Source organism: Talpa europaea (assembly GCF_964194135.1).
Source record: "Talpa europaea genome assembly, chromosome: 11".
NCBI lineage: Eukaryota > Metazoa > Chordata > Mammalia > Eulipotyphla > Talpidae > Talpa > Talpa europaea.
This window is the reverse complement of record NC_140078.1, coordinates 58886894-58911389: the sequence shown is the minus strand read 5'-3', so window position 1 is coordinate 58911389 and position 24496 is coordinate 58886894. Positions and strand designations below refer to the sequence as shown.

Below are 24496 nucleotides of genomic sequence, written 5' to 3'. Positions count from 1 at the left end.
ATGGACATCCATGGGGTCCATTACCTCATTTCATTCTAGTCTGGTTCAATGCAATAGTAGGCCTTTTCTGGTCAATCTGTCTGAAAGCTCACCCCATTTTTCTTCATGCCATTACATGGCTTGACTTTCTTCCAGTACTAATGAGTATCTGATTAATCATCTACTTCTTTATTTGTTCACTGACAGGAACCCCCACTGAAATAACCTTCATGAAGGCAAGAATTTTATTATTTGGTGTCCACTATTCTTTCTATGGTAGGCTTCACAAACATCGGGTAAGTAGACAGATGGGTGGACAGATAGAAGCATGGACGAGTATTTGGGGGCTCAGGCATGAGAATGAGATTATATACCATTTATCAAGCACCTCCTTTGTGCTAAGCATTTAATATGTTTCTCAAACAATCCTCCCAGTCACCTTCTAAGGCTGGTGTTCCTTCTGGTCTTCTTTTGATCTTTAGAAGAAACTGAGATTCAAAGACTTTAGCCAGACTGCTTCAAGGTCATGCAGCCAGGAAATGTCAAAGGCTACCTTTTTTGTACATCTCTGAATCCATGCTTCAAATTTCATTTATATGATATCTACTGCTATATTAACCTTTTATTCTCTTATGGGCTCTCATCTGTCCTAAACTATATATTTTCTGGAATTTTCACAAGGCAGAAAGCTAGAGCTGCCTGAAAAAAGAGGTCTTCCTCTAGTTATAAAAGCTCATAGGGCCTCCCCTGGTGGCGCAGCGGTTGAGCGCTGGGCTGCAAAGCTGCCCACAGCCTCTGCAGTGCCGGTTTGATCCCCGGCTGCCGCCTGCCCGGCGAGGGTCCCACATGGGGCGCAGACCTCTCCTGCCGCGCCTGCTGCTCCCCTCTGCAGTGTACTTCCGTCCTTCTGCCTGTTCTGCTCCCCGCTCTGGCTCTGGTGAATTCTCTCACTGTCCCCCCTCCACGCTTCTGACTGTACCCAGTGCTTGTATAAATAAATAAATAAATAAATCTTTTTTTAAAAAAAGCTCATAGATGGCACTTGGGGTGCATAAGAGGTTGGGTCTCTAGCACTGAATGAGGAGTTCCACTTCTTGGTGGGGAAGCCAACCGTCACTGCACATTAAAAGACCATAGGATGCAGGAGGCACCCAGACTCAAGGTACCACTTCCCCCTTCTTCTGCTACTCTACAAGCCTATTATGTTCTGACATGACTCAAGAGGGTTTTCCAATCAGCCCACGAGGAAGGGTCTTAAGAAGATTGCAAATACAGGTTTATATTTAAGTGCATTTCTTGCACATATGGCCAAGACTCAAATCAGCTACATATATGAGACACAGGATAATTCAAATCACTAGCGTGTCTAATTCTAAAGTAGTAGCAACTGACACTTGGTGCTAGTCACCCCCATCCTGTGCACCCATCCTCTCCCAATCTCGAAGATGCCATCTGCTTACAGAGCTCCAGTCCAAAGCCTTCCACTGCCCACAGGGGGTCACAGAACAGTCTTCTCTCGCCACTGGTCTAGGCAGGGTGGCACAGGCGCTTTCATCAGCCACAGAGCCATCCTCGTCCCGGCAGCTGACATATCTCATCCGGGTACCTTTTCCACAAGTGGCTGAGCACTTGGTGTTGGAGTGAAATAATGCAGATTTGTTATTTGAAATAGTTGTGCACTGGACAGAAACCCACTTTCTATAGTCTTTCCAGAGAATATCCACCTCCCCATCACACCCTCTCGTTCTATTTCTTACTGGTGTCCATGACCCAAATCGCCACTGGACTCTTGGCACACTGTGTGTGTTTCTTGTTTCCGGGGCTGCTGGGGGTGGATGGCAAGGTGGTAATTCACAGTCCTAGATATGGGCAGGTGGAGAAAAAGCTAAAGTTACCCTTAATTCAATGCATACTTTAATGGTCATGTTGTATAACAAATACAAGGGCTAAGAATTTTAAGACCCCATATTTCTGTGTGAGTTTTGGACAAATTACATGGCATTTCTCAGCCCTAATTTTTAAACTGCAAATGGGATTTAACCTTAGTCACTATAAGGTGTGTGTGGCCTGCTACATAAAGGCCAGCAGGTTACTTAATGATTTTTAAAACCTTATTCATTACTTATTTGTGTGGAAAGAGAGAAAATGTTATAAAATGAAACATAAGTTGGGAAAGAGCAGGGTAGCCTTTAAATATTGTTAATATTTTTAAATTCCAAAGGCCAAATTATATTCTCCCATTTCAATTAGTTTCCTAATCAGAATTCGTTAATCATGAACTTGGATTTTTATGTATATAAAGGTAACTCCCAGAGCTCTGAAGTTCAAATCTAGATATAAAAGATGAATTCAATATTCCTGTGCCTGGGATTTCTATAACACCTCTCAATCACTCACAGAAAATCCCTATAATGAACTGAGATCATCGATGTGTAGATAATATTCACAGTTTCACTGATGGGAAAACAGAAATACACAACTGCTCACATCATGTCCAACCTCAGGGGTTAGCAAATATTCTTTGATTTAATGTCATACTCACTCAAATCCTAAGACATACCAGGCATGGCGCAAAGCTCTGGGACTTGGTGCCAGACTTACTGAGGCATCCTTGACATTGGGGAACTTTCAAACCAAATAGGAAATCTTGTTACTTGGTTCCAGACTTTGCCTGTTTCTCTACCCATGGTCCAAGCAAAGCTAGAGGGAACCTTTCACACAGTGGAGAAATGACTGACAGGCTGCAGATGTGGGAGCTGCCCACAGTCAGTGGGTATTACAGAATAACTGAGAATGTAAGTTTTGAATCTCTTAAGTTTCAAAGGCCTTACTTCATGCTGGTTTAGATGTCACAGCTGACATTTCCCATTTATCATGTGGTGGTTTGGAACATTCCGATAAAGTAATAAAAATAAAGATGACACAAGTCACAAGTGGTGTTTGGCTAACTGATCAGCGATGACAACATGAACAACACCGCCACGTTCATTTAGTTTTTTGACACTCTTCATCCATCAACAACACATGTTGAAATGTACCAGACTGAGGGTGTTCAGAACCAAGGCAGCACAGTGGCTGCAGGATGTCAGTGTGAGAGCTCTGAGCACAGCCTGCATTCAAGTCCTGTCTTCAACAGTTAGTAAAGCCAATGTGCATAAATGATGCAAAAATCAAGGCCCACATGGAGGAGCATGTTGGTGAATCACTATCAGTTGGCTCTCTTTAGAAAAAAAGGTATGATGTGTATGTTTGTAATATGTACTTACACACACATATTACATGCACATAGGTATCTACATTGTGTGCGTGTATATGGTGTATATATGCTGGCTTATTTATGTATGGATTTAAAGTGTATGCAGCACACAACTAACATATAACAATAAAATACAGAATCGTTTAAGTTTCATATAGCTGATTAATTCTTACAGAACACTTTTGTTGACTTTGCTGAATTCTTGACTCTGTTGCCAAATTATAGTTATAAATAAATGCTGAACAAGTACAGTTCTGAGTTGAATATTAGCTAAGGTATTTTGCTTATGTTTAAGAGGAAAGGGAAAGTAAAGAATTGAAGATGTATGTCAGAACTTCACTCATTCAATAATAACAGGAATGATTTCTTTGCTGAACCAGATAGTAATTTTCAAATGCCAGAATATTTCCTTACTCTTGTGTTATTTACAAAGTAGTGGCTCCAGACACCAGAGTCTCTTAAGCACAAACTTAATTATTAATATTTTTCTCTATCACTTTCTTAAATCTAAACAATGAAGCCAGAGTAAAAGCATTTACTGATTTCCGTGGCATAAATAATCCCACCACAGCCAATTTCAAACTACCAACTTGATGCCAATGAACACAGAATTGGAAGAGCTGTACAGAGCTCACCACTGTATTGTATATCTACCACTCAGACACATATACATGTAAACAATCTCAAGTCCTTAGATTAAAACAGTCAAGTGTAGTAAAAATAATTAGAATGTTAGGAATATTTATCACCTTAGTTTTAAATATCATCTACTAATTATAGGCTTATATATGCAATTTTTAAGAATGACTATGTTAAACAATTAGTTTATGATTTTCCTGAAAAATTATCAATCAACTTTTACTTGCTGGTACAAGCCAGCTTGGGCACTTTGCTTCTGGAACATACAACACTGTTTGCTAAACTCTGCATTGAAATCATTAAGGAAAACATCTGAGTTCAAGAAAACAATCCAAGCAATCAACCTTTGCCATCCATTAATAATGGGAATCACAACTACAAACACTTCAAATTATCAGAGAAGAATAAAACTGGTACATCAAAATACTAGATTCAAATGTAATAAATCAATAAATCTTCACATTTTAGTTAATTAAGTGATTTATCTAATTACATACTTACATTCCTGTGAAAGGAGTTTAATTTTGACTGAGCTGCTAGGAAGTTGCCACCAATGACAATCACTGAGTTGAGGAAAGGAACTTACCTGGGTATCTGTTGGCCTTGCTGCTGCGTTGCAGTCACTGTCATCCACCACTGACATGTAAGTCCCAATAATGCATTTCACAGCTCTTAGCTGGTATCCCTGTCCACAAGTGACACTGCACTGGAGGAAAGAAATTAAAAAAAAAAAAAAGAGTAGACACAATTCAGTGAATTCTCTCTTTCCCTTACTTTCCCTACAATATTTGATAAAAGCCAAGTGGAAAAAATTATGCTTTGTGAAAGAAGCCAGATACAAACAGTGACACATGACCTCTGTCATAGGATTCCATCTATCTAAAATATTTAGAATAAGTAAATTCATGGACATAGAAGTAGATTGTTGGTTGCCAGGGGGCCAAAGAGAAGGGGAAATGGAGAGTAAATGCTTAATGGGTATTTCGAGGTGATGAAAATGTTTCATAACTACATGGAGATAGTAGTTGTATATCTAGATGCATTAAATGCCACTGACTTGTTGACTTTAAAATGGCTAGTTTTTCCTAAAAGTTTCTGGGCAGAGAAAGAAATGGTAACAAAAATGAAAAGACACCCTACTGAGTAGGAGAAAATATAGGTCCACTATATATATCTGACAAGGAACTGATATCCAGGATCTACAAAGGACTCCTATGACTCAACAAAAAGAAAACAAACAGTCCAATCAAAAAAATGGACAGAAGAACTAAACAGTCTTCAAAGAAAACATACAGACTGCAAAGAGGCACATGAAAAAAATGCTCATCATCACTAATTACTAGGGAAATGTAAATCAAGATCACAAATGGGATACCACCTCACACTTGTGAGAATAGCCCACATTGACAAGACCAGAAACAACAAGTGCTGGAGAGGACGTGGAAGAAAGGGAACACTCCTCCACTCTTGGTGGGGATGCAGGTGGTCCAGCCCCTATTCAAGGCAGCATGGTGGCATCTCAAAAAATTACAATTAAATCTTCCATATGACCCAGTAATTCCACTCCTAGGCATCTACCTAAAAAACTCAAAAATACTAATTCAAAAGGAAACCTGCACGCCCACTTTCACTGCAATATTATGCACAATAGCCAAATTAGGAAACAATTTGAATGACCCCAAACAGGTGAGTGGATCAAGATGTGGGGGGTATATATATATATATATATATATATATAATATATATTTATATATATTATATATTATATAAATTATATAAAAATATATATTATATAAATTTATATAATATATAATATATATTATATAAATTATATAAAAATATATATTATATAAAAATATATATATTTATATATATATGCAAGATGTGGGGGGTTTATATATATATATGCAATGGAATATTACTTGGTGAGTAAAAAAGATACACTCATACCATTTGCAGCAACATGGATGGAGCGCAAAGGGATAAGGCTAAGTGAGGTAAGTCAGGAGAAAGATAAATACTGGATGGTGCCACTAATATGTGAAATACAGAAAAGAAAACAAAAGATTAGATAAAGACAAGCTCAAAAACTAACCCTTGAAAGCTAACTGTAGAACTAAAGCATCCAGACAGGGAAGTGTAAGAACAAGAGAGAAAGAAACACAATGGACTATGGTGATGGAATGTGGGTGAGTTGCTGGTGGGTGTTCTGCAGTGATTATACCTGCTGGGGAGGATCCTGTAACCTCAACTAAAAGAATAAAAATAGGGCCTCCTGGTGGCACAGGGATTAAAGTCTCAGCACAATGAAGCTATCGCCAGCCACTGTTGCATGAGTTCAATCCCCAGCCAGGGAGCTAACCCACATCGTGCCAGCAGACCTCTCCTGTCTTGCCTGCTGCTCCCCTCAGCAGTGTATTTCAGTACATCTGCCTGTTCTGCTCCCCACTCTGTCTCTGGTGAATCCTCTCAATCCCTGCATCTCTGGCCTGCATCCTAGTTCTTTTATACATCAAAAATAAAAAAAAAAAATTAAAAATTAGTCATTAAAAAAGAATAAAAATAAAATGGTTAGCTTTGTTACATGAGTTTTACTTCAATTAAAAAAAGTACAATACTAATGTTAGTAAAAAAGCAGAAGAAATTCATAAACATTTTAACATTAGTACTGTATGTGGTGTGTATTTAGGACTGTGTTGGTTTTCTTCTTTATGCTAAATTACAATTTGCAACACTTCTCTGATATGCATGCATTATTCTTAAATATTTTGAAAAATAATTCAGGGCTTGTTTCCCTGAATTGCATGTACAGTCAAAGGAAGAACAAATCTCTGGCTAGGATTGGGTTAGTGTAGACAGGAATAAAAAATAGGCTTTCAGTTCTGAGAGTTATATTCAAATCCACTAGTGATCCTGAGCTGAGGTCTCTTCCTTTTGATAGTCTTAAAAGTTATGCAGTTGTAGACAAAAAGAAGGTAAGATTTAAAGGTAGAAGTGGACTCTCCCTGTTTACTCAGTGGGATAAGCCATCCTGACTGGCAATGTTGTCTAATGGGGAGGATTCAGAGAACTGTTGATTTTTATCATTTGTTTATGATAGACATTGTGAGGGTGTACTAATAAAATTGCTCTCATTGATCACAAGCACATTGGAAATAGGGACATAAAAGCTAGAGAGCCCTAGTAGCTGTGGTCATGGCTGGGTGGGAGTAGGGAGAGTCATTCTTTAAGAGATTATTAAGTGACAGGAGACTGATGCTTTGCTTTTCCTGGGAACGCAGAGTGCTACTTAACTAGTACCCAGAATGCTTTTGTTTCTATATTAGGAAGGATTTAATTTCAAGAGTAGTGGTTTCTCAAGTGAAAGCCCAAAGGAAACTTTCATTCTCTCCTTTAAGAATGGTTCAAATTAAGACTGGAACCTACAGACTAGGGAACTCAGAAAAGATTATTACAAAAGCAATGATTCTTCAACCTTTGATGCCAGCAATTCTGTTTGGAGTGTCTGACTTATTTATGAGAATGAGCTTTGGAACTGTGACATTGGGAGCCCCCCCAAAAAAAAATCCCTTCCAAATACCAGTCCAGATCCTCCAGCCAAAGACACTGGCCCCAAATCACATTGTGTAATAGACCCACAGTGGCATGTGAGAAGATAACATCAGTCAGATCGGAGATCTGTTGTCAATTTCCCCACATCCTCATGTGCTGAAACTATGGCTTTAACCTAAGGATGAAGACATGCGTGTGGGTCTGTAAAGGAATAATCAGCTTCAGGAAGGCAAGTGGCAGCCCCAGGAAGTGGGGACAGGGTCACAGAGCCCATGTGTGACCAGCGCCATGGAGGTACAGTTCATGTGGAGGTACGATGGCACCCCTGTGAAGTCCCCCGCCTGGAATGCTTCTCCATAAGCCCTCTCCAGATAAGACGGAAAGAATGTAGTTAAGAACTTTATCATTCAAAATACCTGTCCCCAGGGACCTGCCTGCCAGGACGCACATTCTGGCTGCTGACAGGTCTGCGTGGAGGCCGGCTTGGTCTCGGGGTCACAGATTCTTTCGCTCAATCGATCTTCACCAAACTGACACCAGACCTGGCGGTGCTTATGCCCTTTTCCACAGGTGACCAAGCACTGTAATAAAAAGCACAGTCCATCAAGGTCATTTCTGAACAATGTGTTATGGTCCCTAGGGGTTATTCATTGATCAGCAGGAACAGGTGTGCTCTTTTCCCACCACAATTCCTCTCTGTCTTAGCCTTTTGTAAATACATGAAGATTCATTTGTTTTCATTCATTCATTCATTTCATTCATTCTGTATTTATACAGGTTCTGGGCCAGTTTCAAACAGAATAAACTCAATACCTCCCACCTCTGAACCACAGATTAGCCTTTGGAACACAGGAGTTAAGTGTGGGAAATTCATGAGCAGGCACACCCAGAGTTTTAAATCACAACCATCTAAGGATACTGAGTCAAATGATCTCTCTCTACCTCAATTTTCTCATCTATACAATGGGGATGGCAAGAGTGCCTAGTGCAAAAACTGAAATGATACTAAATGAGAAACTAAACTAAACTAAATAAGAAAAATCCCAGGAAAATGCTTAGCACATATTTATTTCACAAATGTTAAATGTAATCATTATTATTATCTATGCTCATGCCAAGACATAGATAATATGTCAGAAAAACATGAAAAACATAAACATAAAAACTATAATGCTCCAAATATCTCACTAGCCAAGGATAATATTAGCACTTTCCTATTTTCTTCCCAGACATCTTTTAATCTAGGGAATGTTGAATCATACTGAATTTATAGTTTGATATTCTCTGCCTACATTTTGTTAAGCATTCATGTAAAGAGCCTTTGTATAATTTAAAATGATACTTTGGTATTAGCTAAGTTCAATTTAAATCCTCAATTCTTTTTTTTCAAGCAAATATGAGAGTTTAAGCTAAGACAGTTTGTTAATAGAACAAAAGCATTAAGTTTGTTGTCAATTTGCACAGGAATCAGACACCTAACCAAATGTACTTGTCTGCCATTCAGGGGCATTAACAGTATCTTTTTATAGATTCACCTTTTTTTGATGTTGAAAGTAAACAGTTGATATGGTGCTTACAAGGATAAGGGAATACCTATAGAAACTACAGCAGGGAAAACCTTGGTCTTTATTAACCATTCTTCATTTGGCCCATAAATGAAGAATTTCTGTTCCCCTTCCACTTGTTCTTTATTAAAGAGAGTGGAAAGAATCACCCTCTTGGGGGGAATCTTACTGGACTTGTTGATAGCAAGTGCTCAAACTGTGTCAAAAAGTGAGAAAGAGGCTCCTCTTTCTTTTTCTGGCTGCCCTGAAGCTACTTGTGTTAAGAAATGGTATATCTGCATTTACTTCATTGGGTTAAGGAATGAAAAGGCATAAATCTGGACTACTCAGCCTGGTATTTTCTGTTTGCCACCAGCAACTGAACAAATTTATGGTAACTTAGCTATAGGCACACAGAGGAGGGAAGGTAAGGAACCGGAACTTCAAAATCACCAACAAAAACGACGATGGTGAATGATCCAGCCAACCCCCTTGTGCCTCTAAGCTTGTCAGTAGACTCATCAGTGGCAGGTGGAGGACTGAAATTGTTTCTTCAAGGGCATGGAGGAGAGAGGTACAGCAGGATTAGCCTTGAATAGACCAAGGGAGACTCATTGTCAGAGAAGACTCAGGGGAATAACAATCCTTCCATCTCACCTCTGACCAGTCTCCTGATTTCCACTGTGGACAAGAGAACTCATTGCATCTCTGAACGGTGACTTTCTCTTGATGTGTGCATTTGCTGTCATCCAGGACATCATTTTGGGTGTTAACACAAATAGCCCTTCTCCTCTGGGTTCCACCATCACAGCTTTTAGAACACTGAAAGGATAAAAAACTAAATAAAACTGTTGTTGAATTTCTTAAGCAGCTCACAATCCTGCCTATGCTGGATTGTTTCTTCCAACCCTTAAGAAAGAAACAACTAACCATAGCCAATTCAGTTATTTCTGGGGTATCTGTTCATGTAGATCGATTTATTTACCAAGTTTTTTTGAGTGAATTGGCATAAGAATATGAGTTCTATTTCTTATGCCAGTGAATTGGCATAAGAAAACAAAACTGGAAATGACCTGAGGTGTATAGAAAAAGTGATTGGTTGATTTGTTCCACCACTCCCAAGTTTCCACATGTCATGCCCATGTCAGACATTACAAATCAATCGTGGTAGTTGTTTTTCCAAAGACGAAATTAAATGGGGCTTCTCAACACAGCCTGCCAGGAGCCACATCAATGAATGAAACTTTGCATCCAAGAAAACACATTTTGAGTGAGAATCAACTTACTTCAGTCCAAGCAGAATATCGCCAGCCTCCTGTGTTACATTCTCCTGAGCATTTTTCCTGGTTGCTTGGTTTGGGGTGGCTGCTACAATAACTGTCATCAACCTTCTCAGTCTTCCCATCCAGCCTGCTGTACCTGGCACAGTAGATGTCTAATGTGCGGTAACCCAAGCCACACTGGGCACTACATTCACTCCTGCTGGCGACATGCCATCTACGCAAAAACAATGGGGAGAAGCCAAATTTTTTGTTATGTATCTCTCTTATCTAAAAGAGTAGAAAAAGTTGAGTTCCCTTTACTTCCTTGATTTAAATAGCACAAAATCCAAAGCCACGGTTACTGAAATCCAATTTTAAATCAACATATTCATGTAGTTTTCAAGGCTGCTCATGTATATGGCAGTCATAGAGTGACAGCTAGCAGTTCTATCATTGTGAAGATTCTCCTTTGATACAGTTAGTCTGAAATTCAAACATCCAAAAATGAAAAAAAAAAAAAAAACATTGGAATTCAACAGAGCAAAAAAAGCAATTTATATTTAAAAGGTTCACGCAACCCAGCATTTCATTCATCAACGAGGCTGCTTTTAACAGAGCCACTGTTGGATACTCTTCATAAAAACCCCATATGTGGGCCTGTGCCAAGACATGCTCAGTGAACATTCTTTGAATTGATAAAGGAATGAATGGATTGGATGGTCATTATGAATTTCAAGTGTATTGAACTCTATGTACATTATTATGCGCAAATAAAGACCAAGTTCCTTGAAGACATGGACCACAGTCGATACAACCCAGTTACCCATTTTTTTCAAAAGATAAGTTATTTTTCAGAGCAGTCTTAATCACATGGCAAAATTGAGAGGAAGGGCCAGACGTTTACCACATACCCTCTGCCATCAATAGGCACGGCCTTCCCTATTATCAGTATCTCCTACCAGGGTAGATATATTTGTTATAATTGACGAACCTACAGTGACTCATCATTACCATCCATACTAAACGTTAGGGTTCACTTGTAGTATTTCGTATTTGACAGGTTTGAACAAACATGTAGTATATCATATGGAGTAATTTTACTGCCCTAAAATTCCTCTGTGTTTCACCTATTTATCTCCTACCTCTCCGAGATACACTTTTAAAATTAGTTTTGAGTCTACAAATCTGTGTCACCTATGTGTCCCTAGTATTTACAATGAGCCTTTGTTGGCACACAGTAGGTGCTCAGTGGTTCTCTGATTGCCTCAAGAATATGACCCTTGCTTCTTAATGTTAAAACTTAATAGTCTAAATAAATGAGCTTGAAAGCTCATTGTCCAAAAAGGACAATTGCTTTATAATTTCATGAACTATGAATTCATAATTCACTCTGCATAAATTCACTCTTAATTCTTTACTCAGAAATTGGGTGGTGAGCAGAATATCAATGCCCTAGGAATTCTTTCACCTACACCTGTCTCGGGGAGGACTCAGGTGAATAAGGAGAATGGCCACACACTTATCTTCTTATCTAAGAATTTCTCAAAAATGTCCAAAAATAGATCAGAGTTGATCTACTTTTACACTTAGTATGTAAAGTGGGCCACCGAGATTTTCCATGAGAGTGACATAGTATTTTGGGGATTTTGTTCTAACCGGAATGTGTTAAATGAGGGATTATAAAACAAAGCTTTATCTCATCCTGCCAAAGTTTAATCTGAGCAAACTCTCACTTCCCTAAGGAAGTGAGGCAAAAACGTGGACCAATTCAACAGCAACATCTGGAACTTTCATCTGCCCTTTGATTCTTGGCTATCTTCTCTTTGCCTCATCACCATTTCCTTGAGGAAAGGTTATTTTCCATCTTGGATCAAAAAGGCAGGAATCCTGCTCCCACCCCAGATCTTGGGCTGAAAAAGTGGAATTTCTCTGATAGTCATATAACCCCCCAGAATCTGAGAAGAGATAAATTTAGGAAAGTGTATAAAAAGGTCTCAGCACTGCCTGATGAAAGTTCTTGTCAAAATGCTAGCCTCTGTCATGTTCTCTCCCTGGAAAATATGTTTTGAATTCATCCAATTCACACAAAAACGATATTTCAATCTGTATTTCAGAAAAACAAAGTGCTAATAAGAGAAAATACGCAATGTGTCTGTGGGTGTGTTGGTGGTTGTACATTTAGATAATTTCAGGAACTACTGAACTGAGCAGGTTTCTCTGTCATTGAACTTCTCAGCGATTTCTGAATGTTAATCAGTATTGTGAATCTCCAGACAGGGAAGAAAATGACCAGTAAGGTCATCCAATCTATACTGCTTTGCCATGGATCATCTCATAGAACTAGTGTTCCACAAACATGCTTTGGGAAAAACAATTTTAGAGTTTGACCAATCAGCACTAATCCTCCCTCCAGCCTTTTAGTTTTGCATACAGCTACTTGGCAACAATTAGTATAAATCACAATTACAGCCACCTTGGGCTTCAGAGAAGACAGAAGACCTTCCTTGGGCATGGTTCGTGTCTTTGTATGTCTTTTCAGTACAACTTAATTTTTTGAACAATCTGGAAAAGTTCAAATGATATAAATATGTATGTTGGCAAACAAACAAGATCTTCTATTTAATTTCAGACATGAGCATGAACCTTTTTATGAGGCTTTATAAGCTAATCCTAAACTCCCCTTTTATTCCTTTTCATTTATAAATTTTACCCCTAAGGTCTGTCACTTCTACCATAGACTCATCTATCAAAAAACATGACTATAATCCCTTCACTGTCCTTTCTTCCATCAGTTGGAGATACTAGCCAGTTTCCTGAACTGCTGTTCTCCTTTGCCCTCAGCAGAGTTTAAAAATGTTTTAAAAGGTGAATTTGTCCAAATGGGGGATTTAGAACAGCATCTTTGATATGCCTGCTGTATGAAATGAAAAGATTTCAAGGCCTGGTGTTACCTAGTTATTGTGAAATGCCTTTTAATAAAAATCAGAGGATGAGTTACAGAATTAGGAAGACTAGGGCGAGGATGCAAACTCTTGACACTTTTCAGGCAGTTTAATTAGACTCACAGAACCTCAGCTTCATTGTGAAATGGGGGGACAGATTCAATTTCACCGAGGTAATAGGTGGATTAAATAAGGCAAGGCATATGTGGCATTTGAAACACATGATATCAAGAAAAATGGCTGCTATCACATAATTCCACATAAACCAATAACACAAAGTTTGAGGAGAGATCTAATTGAGATTTACTGGATAATTCTACATAAAACTCTCATGAATTTGAGATTACCTTTGTATGCATTTCATTTTGTAAAATATCTTTAATTTTTGTTTTACATCTGAAAGTGTCCAAAGCAGACAAAACTTTGGAGAACACCCTATTAACCAATATCATCACAAACTAAATGGTGGCTTATTGTGGAATATGTTTGAAGTGAAAAATATTAGTTTCTCAAAGGAAAGGAACCGTTCAAACATTATCTCTACCTTCAAATTGGTGCTCCTTGGGTAAACTTTAAACAGGGCTCTTAAGAAACATTTATTTTATTTATGGCCATGTTCTATTACTCAAAATGCTTTGTAGGAACTTGCCTTTCTTGTGATTAGAAGAGCATGCTTAGTGCTGCAGGCAGGACCTCTACAATATCTGCATTTCTTGTCTGAGACCTTGCCAGCTGGGTCTTATTCTGCCAGCGCAGAAATGACAACTAAGGGGACCCAAGTGAGGTAGGGAACAGGAATGGGGCAGAAAACTCCTGGGAGTTATTTTTCTTCAGAAAGATGCCCCCATCCCAGATCTATAATATTAATACCATAATATTATTTTCAGTGATAATATGATGTAGAGTTAATCTGAAAATGTCACGTTTCCTAATTTATTGAGGTCATGCTTCAAGGACTCTATCCACCAATTCCATGTTTTCCCCCAACACTTTAATAATAAATTAAGTCGAGCAATTAGCTAAGTGTTTTTCTGAAAAGATCATTTGGCTAAAGCAATGGTCATATGGACACTCTAACAAGAATTAATACTACCTAGTCTAAATGACTGCCTTTTAATATCTAAGGTTTTTTTTTTTCTTTCTACAATAACTTCTGTCAATGTTTTCTGACCAACCAAGGAATAAGAAAGTAACACTGAGTAAAATGGAAGAGCAATGGAGTGAAATGAGCTTGGTCTTTGAAATCACAGCCTTCAGGTTATGACTGGCAAAGATGTGGCACTCATGCCATTTCTTTCTTTCCTATTTCCATGACAGACATGACTAATTGATGCCAGCACTCATCTCTCAGAGCTTCTGGAGAGCCTTATAATTGTCACTCCAGCACTACAGTCTGCCAATACCTCTTGATAGGATTCAGGATGGTAATGTGGAAACGCCAAAATGCTTAAGTATTCACTTTCTACTTAGAAAGTGAGATTTTATCAAGTTCCCATGCCACTTTATGGCGGTATCAGCTCATCCATACTGATATTTGGATACACAAAGCACTCTTCCTTCCCCCACTAATTAATATTCAAACATGATACAATCAAACTTGCAGGCAAATAGGAAAACTTCAGAATTTTCTGCCCACCAACTATTTTTTGTTTCAGATTTCATACTTTTTTAAAAGACATAACTGTTTGCCTAACTAGACATCAGCATATAGATTTTTTTAGTTCCTTCCATGACTCTGCCTTAGTGCTCTGCAGCTTTATCTGCATGACAGTTCTTCCATTGGTACATACAGTCTGGGTAGATGCAAAACATTACTATGAGAATGAAGTTCTCTTTTTCTGTTGACTTTCAAATCAAACTTTCATATAATATGTGACTCAATCATAATAACACTTATGGAGTAAGTTGTGAGGATCAAATGAGAACTTTCTTGGCAGGTGCCACATACTGATAGTGACTTTTAATTCTTTGCAGAATAGCAAGAAATCTGCAAGCATATGTCTTAGATAATTATTTAAGAAGGAAGGGAAAATGGTTGAAGTTTATTTCACAGAAACATAAAAGAACTAACAACCAACATGCCTTCCTTTGCTCCTCACTTGTGCAGGGACCCCCCCCCCCTCCAAAACCCTCACAACTCAGTAGTAAATACCATGAGGAAACACTGGCCTTACCTCAGGTCACAGTCTGTGCCACAGGGCTCAGTGATGGGTCCTGGCTGGGGCAGATGATCACATCTTTGATCTGAAACTGTAAGCTGATCAAATTCCCTGGTGCAAATAGGTCTTCGTTTCCTCTCCCCTAAGGGAGAAAAGAAATTAGGTAGGGAAAACAATCTATTCCACTTACATCAGGGATTGGCAAACGTTTTCTGTAAAGGGTCATAAGTAGTAAGTAATTTCAGTTTGGTGGGCCACTTGGCCTCTACAACAACTACTTGACTCTTCCATTACCAGCCAAAAGCAGCAGCTCACAGAGAATGCTTAAATAATGATACCTGACAAAGTCCCTGAACTCATAAAAACAGAGAACAGATTAATGGTTGCCAGAGATGGAAGTGAGGATGTGAAACAGGCAAAAGAAATCAACGGGTACAAACTTCTAGTTGTCAGTAAATCCTGGGGATGTCATGCCCAGCATAGTGATGCTAATTGATATCACTGTACTGTATATTTGAAAGAGAGTAGATCTGAAAAGTTCTTTTCACAAGGAAAAACTTTACAACTACAAGTAGTGTTGGATATAAACTAGACTTATCATGGTGATCATTTTGCAATATATACATACTTCAAATCATTATGTTCTATACCTGAAATGAATAGAATGTCATGTGTCCATTATTTTGCAATAAAACTGGAAAAACAAATGAAGAGAACTTAAATTCCCAGCAGATACCTTGGCAGGGCTTGCTGCAGGCTTGCCAGGGTCCATGACTGTTCCAGTAAAACTGCTGGGGTTTGTCGTCAATTGGAACATTGAAAGAATAGCGCACATCAGGGTTGTATAACTTTCCCACCGACAACACCTGGGACGTGCACACAAAATGAAGAGCAGGTTTGCGGCTGGGGACTCCAAGTGGAAGAAAAGCATGGTGGGTTCACCGCCAAGCTTTTACCTGCAGCAAAAGTTCCTGATCGATGCGATCTGTGGAGTTAATTCTTTCCACGATATTGTCGGACCCACTGTACTCGATCATAGCATTCCCAACACGGATTTCCCTTTTGGACATGGTGACAACAAAGTCTCCATTTAGCAAGAATTCACCTTTACTGCTTGATAATGCTGTCAATAAGAAAAGAGAATTTACTCATCTGCTGTCAATGGTTTGTTACTTACAATATGAGGAAAACTTGGACAGGGAGAGGCAGAGTGCAAAGAACGTGCACTTTGCAGTCACACAGGCTTGGGCTCGAATCCTAGCTTTTCAGCTGTGTGGCCTTGGGAAACCACATTCCCACTCTGGCTTTTCATTTCCTTAATTCTAAAATGGAGATCATAAATACTTACCCCTCATGATACCTGCAAAAATCAAGTGAAATACACTATAAGGGTTTTAAGTAGCTTGAGGTTTATTATACAAGTCCCTTCGTTATAGAGTTAGAAGTTTAGTGCTATGATTTAAAAATGGATACCGGGTCCTCCCTGGTGTGTCTTAAAACATAGGTTAAGATACAATCTATGAAGCTCACTGCAGCACAAGTTCGATCCCCGGTCAGGGAGCTACCCACATGGCGCAGTAGACCTCTCCTAATTTGCCCGCTGCTCCCCTCAGCAGTGTGTTTCAGTCAATCTGGCTGATCTGTTCCCTGCTCTGTCTCTGGTGAATTCTCTCACCCCCTACAACTCTGACCTGTACCCCAGTTCTTGTATGCATAAATAAATAAATCTTAAAAAAATAATAATACATTCCAATGAAATGAGCGCTTGCAAAATTGGCTCATGCACAAATATCCTTCTCTATACTAGAATTACTTGAGCCAATTGAATCTTTGTTCATCTACTGTTAGACAGATTTTGAAATTTGAAAATCTATGGCCAATACACACTTGAATGTCCTCCAATGTGAACCACTGCAGTAGGCCATCTTCAACCTGACCCCAATAATCCTGGTCTTTTGGTATTCACATCCTGTGTCACATCCTGTGTCACATCCTATGTCACTTTCCTTCCCAGTACTGACTGTGTAATCACTGTGATAGTGTGGAAATGACAGAGTATGACTTGCAAAGGTCAAGTCAAAGGCTCTGTGACCTGGCCTTACTCCTCCTTGAATCTCTGGCTGTGGAGGAAGCTGCTTCCATGATGTAAGTAGGCCCAAGGAGTGCAACTGATAATCCTCCTGCAAACGGCAGCAAATAACTGACACTGTCACCATCAGCACCCAGTGAGGCACCTGGGATGTAAATCCATCAGCCCCAGCCATATTTTTGGAATCGATCACAGTCATTACTGGAATCCTGACCATGACCTCATGAGAGACTTCAAACTAGAAACACTCATCTATGCTGCTCCCACATTCCTGACACACAAAAGCTGGGAGAGGCTATATATTTTTGTTGTTCTAAGTCACTATGTCTTGAGAAAATTTGTTGCACAGTAAAAGAGGATGAACGCACCTACCCAGACCATTCTTTAAACACTTTAACCCTCTCTCATTGCCAGCTCAGACCCCATACTTCTTATCCCTTTTCTGCCTTAAATTTTCTCCCAAATAGTTGATCTACCTTCTCCCCAAATAAGAATGTAAGCCCCGTGAGGGCAAGAATTTGGTGTCTGTTTTACTCAAAATGATCTACCAGTTTCTGCCAGCACACATGGTAGTGCTCAGTAAGTTCTTTTCTTGGGAGAATGAATGAATCTACTGCAGATCTTGCAAATATTGAAGCAATCAGTGAAATTGAAAAAGGGATATTGAAGAACTGCTTGAATCAAGTGCAAAAATGATGAACCAATCAGGAACTGACAGAGTTAGACCAGTCAGAAATGGAAGAAAGGGAAGGGAAACTGACAAGGAAGATGAAATGACAGCTGCTTCAGAAGGAATAATTTATCAAGGTGTCAAAAGAGACTACTGGGAAAGTGAGTAAGTCTCAGAAATTTTTATGAAAAATGATTTACTTTTCTATTTATTCCTACATTTGAATTTTAAGGAAGAATGTACTACTCCATTAGCATATGAGTACACTGGAAAGTGTAAGTGAAAATATTTCTCAATTGTTGTATTTTCCATTCTAAAGACCTGGACATGACTGAAATTAAACCACATTTCTATTAAATACAAGAAAATAGAATAAATGTTTTTTCATAACCTGTGATTAATTTCTCAAGAAAAAAAATCCCAATCATATCTTTCCTCCTAGTATTTATTATAAAACTGGTTTTAAGTGCCACTTTGCTTTGTCCAGTATCAATACTGCTTGATAATGGATCCTCCTGACTACTGGGCTGGACATGAAATTGGCACGCAATAAGCCAGAGTTATTAAAACATTTGGGCGCTGAACAGAATACCAGATAAAGCCTCCTTTACCTTTTTGTAAATTGTGCATGATTATTAGGGACTCTCACAAGGGAATCCCTCAAATGCTCAGGCCATGTATTTAGGTCATTTATGGAGATGTGGAAATTTAACTCATGGATGTCAAATAGGTTTCATCCCAGGCAGCAATGTCAACCACTTGGGACTAGCTGCTCAAGAAATTTTGCGATTCAAAGGCAGCATCATGTATCAGCATCATTTTAATAACATCTGTCTTGGCTGTGGGCTGGGGAGTGGCCAAGACATCTTCCGGTTTTGCCAGATCCTAACCTATCTTTCACTGATGTGGGTGAGGTGCCCTCTGTCACCGGGTATTCTGGAAACAGCATGTGTATGCAGAAGAAATTTTGAAGATTTAAGGAAAGTGGGTAAATGGAGATTATTGAGGTCTGAGCTCAAGTTCTGAATATTGTTTGTGGCTTAGTAGCAACTAGGTCTTTGTTTTCTTGGACATGCAAACCTCAGGGTTCACTCAGCTTGACACTGTATTATGCAGCAGTTACTCTTTCTAAGGTCAGGAATGAAAGACAGTGAATTCTCTTCCTAATCCAGCACTTCAATCACCAGAATTCTCACCCGCATGACACATCCTGGCTCCAACGAAAGATAAAATGGGGAATTCATTTGAAATGATTGGGAAGAACACCTCACAGGAAAAAAAAAAACTTTTGAAAAGATAACAAATCTTTCACCTTCTTAGCTCCAAATCCCTTGAGAGTCCCTACAAACTATAGAATTTAATTAAAACTCCTTAGCATAAATGTCCTGTATTGTTTTATAAATCCTATGCAGGGCTTATCTTTCCAGTCTTGCCAATCACTCCAACCAATAAACTTCAATATCCAGCCATCTATCACTCCAGGTCAGATATTCACTTCTCAACATGGAGGAAGTAAGGTGAAGTTGTGAAGCGTGCAGAGGGTGAAGTCAGACCTAAAGGGATTCCAGTTCTTCCCACTTTCCGTCGGTGTGACCTTGGTGAGTTACTCTTTCCAAACCTGTTTTTTCCTGTGCACAACTGATTTTTCACAGGATTGTTAAGAGCATTAATCAAGATAGTACATATAAGCTTCAGTTCCTGCCAGATCATAATGCCACAATATACACTGTCTCTTTACCTAGATACCTGATTTGTGGATGAGAAAAACATGCCTTAAGTATTATTAAAAGACTTTCCCTAGGCCAGGATTAGACTTCTAATCATGGAAGTCTGTCTCCAGAGTCTGTTAACCAATAACATTTTCCAAGAAAGAAGTCAACAAGTGGGTCTCCCCTGGTGACGCAGTGGTTGAGCGCTGGGCTGAGAAGCTGCCCGCAGCCTCTACAGCGCTGGTTGGATCCTCTGCTACCCATGAGGGTCCCACATGGCGCGCAGACCTCTCCTGCCATGCCCGCTGCTCCCCTCAGCAGTGTACTTCGGTCCTTCTGCCTGTTCTGCTCCCTGCTCTGGCTCTGGTGAATTCTCTCACCCTCCCATGCTTCTGACTGTACCCTGTGCTTGTATAAATAAATAAATCTTTAAAAAAAAAAAGTCAACAAGTGTCTGTTATATGAGTGAATGACTTCATGTATTTCTCTCTTCTGCATAAATAGAATCCAAATATGTTTAGCGACAGATTTTTAAAACTTTAAATATCTTTGCTTTGTTAGATTGCATGAGCTTCTTTGAAAGTAAAGCAATCAATTGACCATTTAAAAATGCACTTCTGCAAACCCAAAAAAGACCCCAGCTCATAGTAGGTGCTCAATCAATACTGCTGCAAGGAGTGACTGATTGAACCTGACATCCATGACAAAGAGAACAGAGTGCTTCCAGCCAATTGACTGTTTTCCTGTTGGTGTAAACTTCTGACACCCCACAGGGTGAGGCCCACCAACCGTGCAAGATGTACGAGTTTCAATGGGTCACTGACTGGAGACGCGGTTGTTTCCGTGGCACCTGAGCCTGCCTCCTAATGCGGGTCCCTTCCATGGTGATGGCACAGTGTGCTGCCAACAAAATCACTCAGCTTTTTCAAGTAAGGCTGCATGCTAGGTGCCCAGCTGATGTTTCACTAAATGGGTGGGCGGGATGAGACATCACAAACCCAGTTCTGTAAATTAAGTGATAACCTAGTTTTGCTTATATTGAAAGAGCAATGATCTATTCTAGGTGAATTCAGGGGCTCCCTTGCCGTATCTCCAGGATTCCTCTAGGCTGATGTTGATCTGGGCTATTTCACCCTTCACTGCTTGCTTCTTATCCAGTGGAGGGTGGGTAGGGGAACGAGACAGGAGTCATTAGGTGAAATGAAGTTCCTGCTTTATCTTGAACTGAATCAATTCCTGTCTTCCCATGCCACCATGAATCTAGGGCTAAGTGTACTGGAGACACATATGTATCAGAGAAATGGCTCCTTTTTCTACTAAAGAGGTATGAGCATGGTGGAAGCTGGCTTTAGCTGTGCAAAAGCAGGACCTTTGACAGGAAGACTTTTTGCTTTGGTACCTTGTGGAAAAAATAGTTTCCGGAAAATACAGTCTACCGCCCACCCCCCCTTCCCTGCCCTGCTAATGTGATTAGGGGAGCTAATTTCCTGGGTTGATTCCCCACCCATCTCACCCATCAGAGCTGGACTGCTTCAAAGGCCCTCTCGCCTGGAAATTATTCCCTCACTAAAACATTTGACTGACCTTTAAAAAATATGAGGATCAAGGATGAAGGCTGCTCAGCCCAGGAACAGCTCAAGTAAGTCAGACTCTAGGGTAGGTTTTAAAACATTCTTAGAACATTTGCAGCACCTTTCTGCAAGTTGAGACTAAACATTCACACACACCATATTTGATGACATCATGTTCTTCCTAACATGTTAAGAGACCAATGAAGGGGTCAAAGGCTCTGAGGTTTCAACTTTCACACCCACTGAAGCGTGACTTGCCAACTGCCCTAACACACATTTCACTTGCTTGCAGAGAGATTGTTCTTTTCCCAACAACTGACTTTACTATAATATTTCATTACAAAGCTATCCCTGCTTCAGACTGCTTGTCCCAGATGACAAATCTTCATTTATTTTGCTTTCATTCTTTACAAAGAGATTAAGAAAACTTTAGTGAAGAGCAAAGGGTAATCAGGTACCTGCTCTATGTTGATCGCAGTGAACTGAAGTCACTACTTCGGAGGAGATTATTTTTCTAAGAAGGGAAAAGATAGAGCAGAATCATTCTCCCTTGGAGGAGAAGAAAGCAGCAAGTCAACATGGCTTTTGGCTCCCAGAAAATTAATTTATAAAGGAGTTTGCACGCAATGCTGCTGGATTTAATTAGGAAGCAGCAAGACCACAGCAGTCATGTGGTCAAATTTATAATTAAGGGCAAGAAGACAAATGTTTGACCTATTTTACACAGCAATGGAATGAAAAAGAAATGTGGGATTCCATAATTTGAAGAGGGCCCCCAAGAAGTTTGTTAACTGTCTCCTAAAGTCACGACTCATTTGGATGTTTAGAGCAGGGGAAAGCTGATGCAGCCACTGAGTAACTGATTCAAAGAAGGGATGATTCTGTATCTTCCCACAGTAATCCAATCCCCACTAAATACATAGTCAGGACTCAGTTAAAAACACCATGGGTAATGATTGTTGAACAATTCAGCAATCATTTACTTACATTCATCATGTGTAGGCTTTATGTCAGGAGCCAGAGATATAAAGACACAGCCTCTAGACTTAATACATGTGTCCATATCAAATAGATAAATAAGAAACAGGTATCATCTCCACCCTTTAGTTGCTCAGGTTAGAACCACACAGTTATTCACACTGGATTCCTCTTTCTCTCACACACCATATTCAATCCATCCACAAGTCACAAGAGCTATATGTTCAAATGATCCAGAAACTGACCACATACCCATCACCTCCACTGTTCCCACTTGGGGCCAAGTCACCAGAGGGCTCTCTCTTGCATTATTGCAGTAACTTCCTAAATAGTCTTCCTGCTTCCATGCACCCTTCCCCCACCATCTATCAGCAATACCACAGCCAGAATGCTCCTTTGACAATATAGATGTGATTATATCAGGTATTCCTTAGTTGCAAATGGCCAGCAGCTTTTCCTGTCTCTAGGCATACAAGCCTTTCAATAGTTACAAGGCCCGAGGTGCACTCGTCCTGATACCTGTTGAACTTCATCTAGGACTCTCCTCTGTGCTTATGCAGCTCCTGTCACACTGGCCTCCATCCATTCGCTGAGTACTCCAAACATGCTCCTATTTCAATGATTTTGTACCAGCTATTCCCTCTGGCTAGAGTGCTCTTCCCCAGAGAGCCTGTTATCTCTCGCTCCAATCCAAACATTTCAACTTCACCGTTCCTACCTCACCATTATTATCCCAATTTCGCATATGCTTCGAAAAAGACAGCAATTTTTATTTTTATTTTTTGTCCCATTTTGCCCATTGCACCTGAACAGTGTCTGACATATATTAACTAAGTGAATGAATGGTGAAATGTTACAGAAAATGTCAGGGAGTCATGTATAAATATTTTACTTTATAAACATACTTGACTAAAGGACCATTGTCTATCTGTGAACGATTTTACATAGACATTCCAAAATACAGATACAGGCTTCTAATTTGATTCAACAAACACTCATTGACTAGTTCAGTATGTCCAAATGCTTGCAGCAAGCCTGTATAGAGGCTAATTCAGGTGAATAAACAGAGTCCCTGCCTTGACATTGTAAGAGAAAGTACATTCATTTTTTCTAGAAATTGACAGCCCAGCAAAACTGCCCTGGTTTCAACTTGATCTGAGTGCCAGCCATTCTACTTTCCATGGCTCAGCAGAACCTGGTTGTGTAAGGTGACTGGCTGGGCCCCTTCTGTCATTACCCCATTCCCCATGTCTTTCTGTTCAATAAAAATGGTTGGACAAATTTCATAATCACTCATGACAGGTTACAGAATGATAAATTGAAGTGGGACTAGACTGAGCAAACTGTTGAAAATGTACACAGAGTTGATGGTGTGTTGTGGCATTCCAGAAATGACATGAGAAAAAAAAAATATTGCTACTGCAGACCCTTTTGAAATGCCCAGGCACAGGGCCTCCCTGGTGGCGCAATGTGTTACGCACAGCACGTGAAGCTATCTGCAGCTTCTGCAGCCTCTGCAGCATGAGTTCGATCCCTGGCTGGCCAGAGAGAAACCCACATGGCATAGCAGACCTCTCCTGTCTTGCCTGCTGCTCCCCTCAGCAGTGTCTTTCAGTCAATCCACCTGTTCTGCTCCCCACTCTGTCTCTGGTGAATCCTCTCACCCCCCTGCACCACTGGCCTGTACCCCAGTCCTTGTATGCATAAACAAATAAATATTAAAAAAAAAAGAAATGCCCAGGCACAATAAAGTCTTAAGTTCATTCACAGTTACAGTTCATAGCAAAAAATTAAGTCAACACCTCTAATAAAACATTTGCAAGTGAGTTATCAGCAATTATTTTTAATGACTAAAGGAGAATAATGATTTTATACTAAACTTATAAGACAAGTACTTTCAAAATTTGATTTGCTGGTTTCTATTACCTAAGACCTAGAGTTAATTTCTTGATATTGACTGGTATAACTACACAATTCTTAAATCACCACTCTGAGGGGGTATGCATGAGGAAGAAATAAAATAATAGATTTCAAGATCAATTTCTTTTGATAAAATACATGACATCTGAATGCTCTCCAATTATGGCAGGGGAAGGGAAGGAGTAGGTGCCAAATAACCCAGGATGCCTGCAAGTGGCAGGGGCAG

General features: G+C 39.6%; 1 protein-coding gene across 2 annotated transcripts in view; it reads right to left on the bottom strand.

Annotated features, from left to right (window-relative positions):
- The window catches only part of ADAMTS9 (ADAM metallopeptidase with thrombospondin type 1 motif 9), a gene marked incomplete at both ends in the record, with an annotated part of 162465 nt that overhangs the window by 77482 nt on the left and 60487 nt on the right, over positions 1-24496 (bottom strand). For both annotated transcript variants that reach the window (XM_084248298.1, XM_084248299.1), the window contains 9 exons: positions 1440-1607; positions 1737-1838; positions 4461-4580; positions 7843-8007; positions 9628-9792; positions 10257-10467; positions 15349-15475; positions 16070-16199; positions 16290-16456. In XM_084248298.1, coding sequence (XP_084104424.1) covers positions 1440-1607; positions 1737-1838; positions 4461-4580; positions 7843-8007; positions 9628-9792; positions 10257-10467; positions 15349-15475; positions 16070-16199; positions 16290-16456 — 1355 coding nt within the window. The remainder of the gene's footprint in view (positions 1-1439; positions 1608-1736; positions 1839-4460; positions 4581-7842; positions 8008-9627; positions 9793-10256; positions 10468-15348; positions 15476-16069; positions 16200-16289; positions 16457-24496) is intronic.